The sequence below is a fragment of the Seriola aureovittata genome, chromosome 1, assembly GCF_021018895.1.
Source record: "Seriola aureovittata isolate HTS-2021-v1 ecotype China chromosome 1, ASM2101889v1, whole genome shotgun sequence".
Classification (NCBI taxonomy): domain Eukaryota; kingdom Metazoa; phylum Chordata; class Actinopteri; order Carangiformes; family Carangidae; genus Seriola; species Seriola aureovittata.
In genome coordinates, this window is record NC_079364.1 from 26,450,547 (window position 1) to 26,462,615 (window position 12,069).

General features: G+C 42.1%; 1 protein-coding gene across 1 annotated transcript; it reads right to left on the reverse strand.

The window, feature by feature from the left end:
• Nucleotides 1-517: 517 nt before the first annotated feature.
• On the reverse strand, nt 518-11,606 carry LOC130176858 (synaptotagmin-5). Its single transcript, XM_056388274.1, has 5 exons — nt 11,102-11,606; nt 7,694-8,691; nt 3,507-3,678; nt 1,932-2,098; nt 518-1,813 (listed from the first exon to the last, which is right to left on the reverse strand). The coding sequence occupies exons 1-5, from the start codon at nt 11,121-11,123 to the stop codon at nt 1,667-1,669; spliced, it is 1,506 nt and encodes a 501-aa protein (XP_056244249.1). The 5' UTR covers nt 11,124-11,606; the 3' UTR covers nt 518-1,666.
• Nucleotides 11,607-12,069: the final 463 nt, after the last annotated feature.

Genomic DNA, 12,069 nt, shown 5'->3' on the forward strand with positions numbered 1-12,069 from the left:
CAAAACTCTCCCAGAGCTTTTAAATTTATAAAATGAATGTATCATTTGTTGTTCCAGCAGTACAATAGGCCTTTTTAAGAGGAAGCAAGTAAATAACATTACAACGCGTTGCAATTCAAAGCCAATATGAATAAATAGGCCTCAGACATTTTGACTTGTCAAAGTGGGAAAACATGTCAGAACATTAACGCCTCTGTTACATCTCAGTAAGCAATGACAGTGAGGCAGTGAGCCAGCACCCACAATAACTGGACCCTGAAACTAAATGGCAAAACTAAATGGAATTCAGCCATCATTCAGTTTATTTACACCTATGGTTTTTCCCACTGTGACATGTCTGGAAAAAAGCCAATATAGCTGATGAATGCCGTGAGTTCAAACCTTTGATTCTCATATCTGGGCTGTCTTATTTTCCTCAATGTCCATTTACCATCAAGGACAGGTTTCACTGTCTTTACATGTTTTCTGGCTTTATCACAGCCAGAGTCTCTGGAGTGTCACCCATACGCAACAAAAGTTTATTTATATAATATAATGATTTATTTTAGATCTTCTGACACTATTTCCTTTTAAAAGCAAAGACATTCATATACAGTTGAGACAATACATGCCACCAGTAGGCATCAACATGGTCTATATACTATACATAAACTCAATTGATTTGTATTAAAAACACATTACATTTTCTAAAATGTGTCATTATTATATATGTGCCAAATAAATGTCAAGAATTGTTATGTTCAAACCCACCCTTCTGATTTTGTTACAAAGGGTGTCACATTTTTAGATATTGAAATAATAATAAGTGTTATAAAGAAACACACACACGTTTTTGGCATTAGGCATTGCTTGACTGGCTGAATACTGGTTGTTTTACAGTACGACTGTGAATCATAAAGCCACCACATGTTTATTGTAAGTTCCAGTGGCTGAAAAGAGGACAAAAACCTTTTTCCTTTTGGGAACTGCACAAATAAAACAATAATTCAGCCCACATGCTACACAAAGTGAGGCCAGTGTAACGGCCTCACACTGAATGTCAGATGTGTTTACAGCTTGTGGACAAATACTGGCACAGCAATACACCACAGCAAACCACAGGCAGAGTGGCAACATAGATGCACCGAAATTTGCACTGAAATCTTTGAAAATCCAACAAGTTCTATTGAACATTAACATTTGTAGCCTCTGGGCACAATACAAACAGTACTACAACATCAGCACAAATTGCATACAGTACATCCAGAATGATACAGTTTTACAGACTACAGTTTTAAGAAGTCACAGTGGAAATAATGAAAAAGGCAATGCAGGGATGCAGAATACTGTTGATATGGAGAGAACTGCTGCACATCCCTCCTCGCACGCTCCTCCACATGGTGATCAATGTGTACATACACACGGACCATCTGAATATTGTCTCTCCCTTGAACAGCATTACTAAGTATTTAATTCATGAACATTATCTGTTGATAAATAACATGGAAAACTCTCAAAATTAGCATGGCGAGCAAAAATCCACAACAGAACTAAAAAAAAAAAAAAAAAAATACAAAATAAATACTTTGGCAGCAGTTATCGCATGTTATTCCCACCTACAAGGAACTCCACCTCTAGGACACTCACTAGGCTGCAAAGGGACACTGGTGCAGTCTGTCTGTTAGTCCTACACATCTGATTGGATGGTGTGCCAGCGAGCCGTTTCTATTTGCCCCCGACTGCACATTTCCTTCCAGTGTCCCTGTCCCGCCTCTGAAGCATCGCTGCCAATCAGCACACGACCCAAAGCACTGCTCTTAGTGTAGAGACGGCCCTGAAGATCATTAAGAAGTCACAATGAGGTATTCACTTCCAGTATTGCAGCATTTCAACATAAAACTGCATGTTTCTCTCAAATACGTACTGTATATACAGGATGTAGAACTTCTCACCTGCATGATGATGAATTCGAGCACTAATGGCAGCTGAGTGATGTCACCAGGGGGCACGTCAAACAGAAATGGAGCGTTCCAGACGGGGTTCGGACCACTGGCTCCTTTGGTCTCCTTGGTACCAATTACTTTCCCATCCTGACGCAAGTTGATGACAACGTAGTGGTCTGTGTGAACAAATGATATCCACCGTCATCATTGTATTTTATATATCAGATTTGGTCTATTTATCTCATAATTAGATTAAACTTTTTATTTCTACAAGGGTCAATGAATAAAAAGGAAAAGTAAAATCATTTACATAAATACTTGGTGTAAATGAATGAATCTACAGTACTGCAGTGTTGTGTATTATGTTGTTAACCTCACATGAAATGTATCTACACATGCTGATTTACATCCTCATAATCCTCTCTGAGCTCCTCTCCACTGTCACTGTTACGAATTGGCACCATCACTTCCAAAATATTATTTCCCTTTTAAAACCAGTCTTGCAAGCTAATTGGATTTAGTCAAATTAAAAAGCAATGTGTCACTGTCAGATAAGAATCACGCATCTGCAAAGAGCAGTCATTTTCACTAATTTTAGGACCCATTTGATCTTGAAACTCATCAGCAACACACAACTGACCATGTTGTCTCAAACTGTCCCTTAAGGTGTGAGAAAACCAAAACATCAAAGTTGTTTTTCTTTTTACAGAAGCTCCTGTTTTCTCCTCTCCACAGAGCTTTAAATCAGATGCAGCGAGATGTGATACAGACAGGAGGGGAAATGACACCGGGCTGATCGGTTCCTAATCTGATTACTACAAACCCATCAGGGAAGCAGTCTGTCTGACCATGGCTGGACTAATAGAGGAGAATACAGTCAGAGGCAGTATTAGCAGTTTACATGTCATCCAGTGTACTCATGTGCGATGCAGCTTATATTAAGCATGCTGTCTAAGCATGTGACTAAGTATACTAAGTACATGTATTTAATGGTATCTAATGGTATATTTGTAAAGTCCAAAGTAATATCCATCCACTTGAGGAGGTTAATAGACGTTGATACAGTTTCCGCAGGTTGCCATTAGATAATCGTACAGACTTTATATTGCCTACTGCTGCTGTCAGTACAACCAAGGTGAGAAACAGTTAAAGGAATATTTTCACACATATTTATAGTATATAAGAAATACACATATTTACTTTCTTGCCAAGAGAAAGGCGCAAAGATGGAACCACTGTCATGTCTGTTCAATGTGAAGCTGGAGTCAACAGGCCGTTAGCTTAATGTAGCGTAGCGTAAAGACTGCTGCACCACTAAACCTACCGCTCATGAATTAACATGTTACATCTCTTTTATTTCATTGGTTTAGAAGGCAAAATGTAAAAACCACAAACTCTGGATCATCTGACCCCTGCCGACACATGAGAGCAATACCAATGTTTTAATCTAACTCCCCGCAAGAAAACAAATAAGCAAATGTTGAATTATTCCTTCAAATGCAAAAAAAAAATAATAAAAAAAGGCCGGGCAGGGGATAAACAGCCTATTTTATTTATTAGATATGAGGACTTGCTGGTCTTCACCTGGAGTTCCTGGGATCCGTGTGAGCTTGGCCAGATTCTCAGCCTTTCGGACCATCACTTTGATGCGCTGGGCCAGCGTCTGGTACTGCAGCAGGATGAACAGTTGGCCTAAAGCACGTGGTGCACACACTGAGCTCTTCCTGTGACCCAAGGTTTCCTGAGAACTCACACTCTGAGGGCGGGAGGGAGAAGAAGAACAGAACCATGAGATAAAGACAAAATGTGAGAGATTTAGCAAGAGGAAGAAAAAGTCTTCTTTCACCCCAGCAGATGTTCCCTTCATCCTTTGGGAGGCTGGGAATGAAACGAAGCCAAGGGGGAAAAACCACAAGAACACAGAGCAGATCCAAGCTGTAAAGCACTTAAATCCCATGCTCTAAGCCATGCTCATCAAGATGTTTCTAAAGTTCTGTCAATGTCGACCAAAGTGTCAAAGTCAACGTTTCAATTTCCCATCAGGGGAATTTCAGAGGGATTTTCTGTAAGTCAATGGGAACAGGTTAAAAGTTTCATTCTGAGTCAGTTTGAAATGTATTCAGCTTTTATTCATGAGGCCTCTTGGCCACTCAGAGTTAATCATTCTTCTGTCAGTGGAAAGAATTTTCTTTTGTAATAATTGATATTCATGCACTAAGGCGCTTTGGTTAAAGGTAACAGCTAATGTGTAAGTATGATGGTCATTTCCATCTGATTTCATGTCAGATTTCATTAGCTTGCATTGTTTGGGGTCCTGCGAATCACAGTCTGCTGAAAACTGTCTGAGCGTTAGCCCGCCAGCGACTTGCTGAGGCTGAGCAGCAGAGTGTGAAGGCCATTTCATCCAACAAGTGAGTTTCGGTTCACTGCCTCTGTCTGTCACTAGCACTTCGCCTCAGAGACCGTCACTCACATTTACACCGCCTTTTAAAAGGAGTGACGTTATTCTGCAAACACACAATAAAGCTACAGCCTGAGGTTTGTTTTTCAGGAAAGTAACACTGGTGATTCGGTGAAATGGTGATTTGATATGAAGCAAAATAAATTATTGCATATTGCATTTTTTCTCATAAATCTTAAATTCCTACCTCTACACTGACAACCAAACAGAGGGAGAACTGTGTTGCATCTCTCTTTACCTGTGATAATAAGATTTGAGGCTAGTTCATAAAATCCGGCTGTACAGCCGAATCCTCTTCCTCCTCAAAATTTGTCTTATATCAAAAACAAATACTATAATATAATGTACTATTATATAAATAACATCAAAATTAAATGAAAAAATGTTCTTACTCTTATCTTATCCTCAGGCACAATATAGTTGGAAGTAAGACTTATTTGCAGTGGACTGCATTAGTCTTTTCTTCTCTTATTATTTGGTAACTTTGTTCACTCTAGTTACATAACGGGACCCAACAGACAGATTATATGAGTCATCCAATGATCTCCATAGCATGGAAGCCTCAGAAGATAGGGGGGAAAGTATTATGATACTGACAAACTTCTCCCTGTGGTTTTACTTCATTTATCCTTTATTTGTATAGGAATGATTGACCGAATATTCACACTATCAGCGACAGCTTCACTTCCCCGCAGGCTCCATCTATAAGGCACTCCGCAGTTTAGCATACTATCCCTTCCACATTTTCTCAAGATGCAAATCTTTCAGTCACAGATTTAGTAATCTCCAGGTCACTGCCACCACATCCTCCAGGCTGAAAAATGAAGCCAACAACAAAGTGCCAAAAACTTCCTCGAATGACCACTTGAGGCTCCAAAAGTGAGTAAATCCCCAAAGACTCTCACGTTAAAATGCCCAACTTTACAGCAGAAATCAACATGTTTACAGCCTGGTGCAAAAAATGGTTTTATTCTGATAGCCTATTTTCCCCCCTAATGGCAACTGCACGGAAAGTGAACTTTTGAATATCTCAGCTGTTTAAATTTTATTTAGGCTTAAAGTTCTGCATAATGGAGGGCGTGGCCGCTTTGAGTGACAGGTGGGTGTTGTGTTGTTATGGAGAAAATACGGTGATAATATATGTTTACTGTATGTGTAGATCACTTCCTTCCAGTTCTATCATCAGTTTAAATGGATTAAATATTTCACATTCCTATATGTACTCCTAAAGTTAACCATATGCTCATTAGCTAACAACAGAAAGCAGAGGTTAGTGGCCATTTTTCTTCCTGCTGATCTTCCTGACAGTCAATAGGAGCAATGTTGTGTTCAGGCTCCTCTTGAGCTAAATGTACAGTCCTGAAATCTCCATCATGTCATGCCCTCCACTCCCATGGGGTGTCAAAGGTACTGCAGATGAATAATCGTCAATAGCCCGGCTGGTCCCCTTAAACTAATCACAAAACCTGGTGTTTTTCTATAAATCCAGGAAGTGGCTACATTAAAAGATGTAATCTCGACTGACTCCATCTGGCCCACCCACCAGAAAGGATTTTTGCCCACCCACCACGCACACAGCATGACTCTGTGGCAAAAATCAGAGTGACTGACTGACTAATGTCCACTAAAACATCAGGACCCCCCTCGCTGCAAAAGCCTGTTATTAATGCCCTCTGGCACTGCTTCGACAGAGCTGCAGAGGGCACGGCGTGGGCGCACTGCCAATTTGCTGCACTCTGCTTGTTTGCTCTGCAATCGCTAACAACAATGTCACCATGACTAACAACAGTGGAAAACTGGCTAACGGGAGAGCTGATTAGATGCTACATTCCTTCATGGATAAAACATGATATGTGCTATTTATAAGCCCATGTGCATAGTTTCTCTATCTGTGAAATCAATTGAACATGCGGACTTTGTTAAAAAGGTTTTGAAATATACATTAAGATCAAAGAGAGCAGGAAGTACAATCAGTAGCCCAAAAAGGAGTTATGATCCCAGCTAGACACCCTCAGACACACACAAAGCCCACAGTCCACCCTGCTTCAGTTTGTACTTAAGGTCATTGGGCAGACACAGGCGTGTGAAAAACTCAAGGGCATGACCCAAAACATACCAGGTCTCTGGTCCACACGTCCCAGTCCACTTTGTTTCCTGTTTGAGTCAGAATTAAATCGCCTTGGGGTCTAAGGTCTGTGTAAAATTTTGATTGGATCTGACAGCACCCAAAACGACAAGAGAAAGAGCCTCATTACTCGAGCACCCCAGACTGCATCTTCCGCCAGCCAATCAAAATGCAACAAATTACTCCACTCAGTTGAATGTGTCTTATCATTTTAGAGATTGCTTCTTTTCATTTAAAGCAAATCTTTTCTCTTTCCTGCCAAGAGTTAGATGGGAAGATCAATACCAGTGATCCAGCAGACAGTAGAAGCTAGCATGGTTTTTATCTGAAGGTATCGAAATCTGCCAACCAGCACATCTAAACCTCACTAATTAACTAGTCATATCTTGCTTGGTTAATCTGCAGTCTTTAGTCCAAAGACAACAGGTTATGGTTTTGTGTGAGAGTTCTGATGTCAGTGTGAGCTTTATGAGGAATGGAGACTTCAGGATTTGACTGTTACATGGCCAAATTTTTACATTGCACAGATTAAATAAATGAGATAAAACATGTTAATTAGTGAGCTTCACAGGTGCTGGGAGGCAGGTTTTATTGCCTTTGGACAGAACCAGGACAGCTGTTTCCACCTGCTTCCAGTCTGTAGGCTAAGTTAAACCGACCACCTGCTGGTTCAGACCTGCCTGCCAGCCCTTCTGTGTGAAGTTGGCATGTTACCCCACCTCTCGCCCGCTGTCTGCTGGGATTGGCTTCAGATCCCCTGTGATATATGGTAAGTGGTATAGCTAATGGACGGATTCATATCAAACTATTCCTTGACCAGAGAGACAGCTGACATGGGTTTTACCCCAAGTTAGCCAGCTCTTTGTGTGAACTGCAGTTCTGACTACAGGCCTCCACTTAAATTCAGATAACTTAAATAAAGGTTTTGGTGTGGTGCTGGTTAAGGCAACAACTGCTCTGTGGGCTTTTGGAGGCTGCCAATCTGCCCTTTTATTAGACTCTGCAGACACTTTCACTTGGTTTTCATGTTGGGCTCAGGTCCAGTTGCTGATAGCGAAGTCCTTCTTGGGCTTTCATCACAGGACCTCTTATTATCTGTTTTTCACTGCACCTTTGTCTGTTTTCTTATTCTATGCACTTAACGGTAATGCATACATCAATACAATAAATGAAATCACCATCTACCTTTTTCAACTTGTTTTTAGTTGGGCTGAGCTGCCTGGTGTAGGTGGTGGTGATGTCGGGTTCCCAATCCATTTGCTCACAGAGCAGCTCCACCACCCCCAGCGCAGTCTCTCTCAGGCCTGAGAAGTCCCTGCTGTAGACAGCTAGTCTCAAGGTGCAGGTGCACAGCTCTTCCACTGAGCCCACCTGCAGCACAAAGCTCTGACTGTGGAGGTCTGGGCTGAGGCTACGGCGCCGAGAGGCCATCTGCTGAGGGGAGGGGCAGAGCGGAGGAAGGCTGACTCGGACAAACACCCCACTGCGCCTTCGACTGGCCCCCGAGAACCCCAGGATGTTGACCGCCAGGGTGCCACAGGCAGAGGAGAAGAGCAGGGAGAAGTGCAGGAGAGGAGCGGGTTTAGAGGGGATGGATAGAGAGTTAGAGCCATACCGTGATAGCTCCCCCTGCTGGGTAGGAGCTCTGGCAGCACCAGCAGTCAGTCGACTGCTCTCGCTGTAAAGAAAACTCTCACCGCTCACAGTGCTTCGTCGACCCATCGCCCGACGAGATTTGGACACCAGATTCATCTTAGTGAGGGAGGGCAAAGAAGCTCTGCCATGACTTTGAGGTTTACTGGGTGAGTAGGGAACAGCCGGGGTGCTGAGGCGCCGCATTGAGGAAGATGACCCCAGAGACTGCACCAGCTCAGCTGAACTGGTTGGGTTGGTGTCAAAAGGCAGAGCAGTTAGATCATCCTCAGAGGGAGAAGAGCTGCTTTTAGAGGAAGGAAACTCCAACACATCTCCATCCAGCTCCTCATACTGCTGCTTAACAGGCTGTGTACACGGAGACGGAGTCAATGTCACGGTCACCCTCTCTGCAGGATGAGGAGACAAGAAAACTGCCTCCTTGTCCTCGGATGAAGCCCTCTTCTTTCTGCGACAGCAAAGGACGCAACCGAGAACCAGACAGTAGCAGAACACGGCCAGGCCCACAGCCAGCAGAATCTGCAGGTGAACTAGAGAGACAGATGAAAACAAAGCAGTCAGGACTTAATAATGTGTTGATGGGACTAAGAAGGAGCATGAGAAACTGAGGTGCAGTGAATCTTTGAGTGGGAGAAAGCAATAGAGAGAAAAGAGAGACAAGAGAGAGATAAAGAGAGGAGCAGCATCACAAACTGACAAATTAAATCAGTTTTGTGTTTCTGAGTGACCTGTCAGTGAGAAAAAAAACGACAGACTTTGAATGAAGCCAGATTCATCACAAAAGACCTTAGGACATCTGACTCTAAACATTATCTTGTTGTGTCTGCACTCTGCCTCCTTGATGAGATTAAAGAGGAAATATCTCGGGGTTATAATCATAATTCTATAAATGGTATTGGCACAGTTGCTGTTTTGATCCAAAGCAGGAGCAGAGCACATGCAATGCGTTGGTGTCAATTTTCCTGGCAATCAAATTGTGTGTGCATGTGCTTGTGTGTTTGTGTGTGTGTGTGTGTGTGTTTTCATCACACAAATGTTGTCTGTGTGCCCACAAAACATTACCATTAAAAGTTGGATAAGACACCAACAACATCATACACACATATGTGTAGATATATGTGTGGTTGAGTGTATATGTATCCAAGCGGCACTTCAACCAGAAGTCGTGGCACCACACAGTCACATTCTGCTCTTTTGTTTTTCATTCATTTCATGTAATTGCTTACGTTACGAGGTTATGATGTCATGGTTTTGCCCATTTCAAAAAAAAAAAAAATCAAAATATACTCTTGTTACATACACTTGTTATTATTGCACTGAGTGAAATTGTGGTGTATTTTTTATTTAATTGCATCAACACAGGTTTAAACATAAGTGAGCAAACAATTTTAGTAACAAATGTAAAGCTACCTTTTTATTTTCACACGCTTGTTTTTCACTTCTCTTCATTTTTCGTGACCTCTAAGCAGCAGCACAGTGACAACTGACACTGACATAGTTAAGTGGTGTAAACAATGAAATCTAACCACTTGCCCTCTATAAGCAAGTTAAGAGCTGCCTTATACAGCAGTTTTGTTGCTTGTCACCCCAATCTACATGTATATACAGTATATATGCATGACAGTATGCATGTATTGATAGTATGCATGGAAATGCGTGTGTATGCTGTGTATGTGTAAGTACTCAATGTCAGCCTTGACGATTTCTCATACTAGACAGCTTTTCATAGACCCTGATGCTCATTTAACGTCAGATAATGCGGGAGCACTGGGATGACTCATGCATCAGACACACTGGGGGACAGCGGTGAAAATAAGGTTCGAAAGCTGTGAGCTTCCACCAGTGACCATTTCAAGATAAACAACCAGCCGTGAGAGTGAAAATCATTTACAGAGAAAAGCTTAATGCTTTTATTACTATTGAAGACCTTTCACGTACATAAAAACCAACACTTAGTAGGGACGAATGCTATGATTTTTACTCTTAATTAATAAACCAGATTTTTTAAATCAGCGGCTAATCACTGAAAACACACATTTTATCTGACTATCTGAGGGAGTGTCCTAATATGCACCATACATGGATTCTCACATCATCACGAGAGTTATCAGATGCTCACTGCAGGAGGTGCATCCTTAGAAAGACTAGATCACTATCAGAGCAAGTGTTGTGCTGGCTGTCAGCGCAGATCCATTTCAGCCCCGTCAAAGAGTCAGTCCAGGAGCAGGCAGCTCCTCAGCCAGCCTCCATTAAGAGATGAAAGTACAGATGGGCTGAATGCTGCAGTGGTGTTAGAAAATAAAGGCTGAGGGTATTGCTGACATGAGTCAGACTGACCAGCCAGTGAGCTCTGATGATTATAGAGCAAATGAGGTAATGGTGAAACATGAGCTGAGCCAATTCAGCATTTAATGCAGAATTCTTACTTGTGTGTGCAGGCTGCGGGTAAACTTCATTTAGACATGTATATAGTAATAACAAGATGGGGAAGTCCATGCAATTACTTTAGTTGACACAAAGTGTATGAAGCCTATTCTGCCCTTTGGCTGGAATAATCTGGTTTGTTTGTCTACAACACTCTTGGTCCTTATTCACACAAAGTTATCTAAATCAAACAGGGACACCTTCCCTGTGAGTTACAGCCTCTCTCTCTGTTACAGCGTCAGTTGTGTGTGAGTGCATATCCTCCTCAAACTGCCTCATCCTCATCCTCTTTAGCTCTTCATCACGGCTGAGATCAGTTTACCTTTATGATTTCTGAATAAAATCTGTGCCAAGTTGTAATATTTGCTCTTTTTTTCTCTTTCTGTTGGAAAAAACTGAAGTGCACAAAGAAGCTGTAATTAAAAAAAAATAGAAGCGATCACCGAGACTCCGGACTCAATGGAAACTAGTAAAAGTAAGAAACACACAATCACAAGAACACGTAAGGCTTCCTACCTCCCAGAGTGTACTGCGACATGGTCCCACGCAGTTTGATGTGCGTGTGTCGAGTCAGAGCGAGCGCTTATGAGAGCGGTCCATCGGCAGTGCGCAAGGACCCGGAGCCTCCCAGCCAATAGCTTCATCGGGTGACTGAGCTTTTATTTCAATCGCAGTGATTGTGCGTTGGAAGCAGAAAGGGTCCATCGGCTTCTTTTAAAGCAGCTCAGCCTATACCAGCGCTGCCGCTCTCCGGCATCTTATCACAGTAATTAGGCCTATAGCTCATACATCATGTGCTGCTGAAGACAGATTATAGAAGTCACAGAACTGGAGCAGCACACAACAGATAAGCAGCGGTCACAGGCTAATTGAGACACGCGTATATACTGTACATAGGCTATCTCACAAAATAATAAAATAAAATAAAGTTTCCTTATCCCAGCCCAGAGACTCATGTCAGGCCAATTGATCAAAGTCTGATATTGTTGTTGTCTTGAATCAAAAATGTCATTTCTACATGACAATGAAAGATACACTCAGGCAAGGCAATAACAAGGGACTGTACCTAAATGATTAGGCCAGAAGGTGGCAGGAAGAGACGCTCCTCAACGGTCCTGTACTACCTGGAAGGGCAGAGTCATATGACAGACAGGTGGAGCTACCTGCAGGTGTGGTGTCACAGTCAGATGATCACAATGGCTGTGAAAGGTCTTACAACATTATCTCACAGACCCTGGTTCTGGGTTTGACATTGTTGCTTTATGACAAAGAACAGACACAATGGACATATTTCAGTAGAAGCAACTGATTATTGAAAAGTTTTTGCATAACTGAGCTGTATCCTCCTCATTATCTGATGTTACTAATACTTTGTTTGGAAACAGAGCTGCTGGATGACCCATGAAAGTTTGACTGTGTCTGTCGGTCACGCTTTACAGGTCGTAGCTGCTCAGAAAACAGGCGGAAAAATGTGTTTTTTCTTT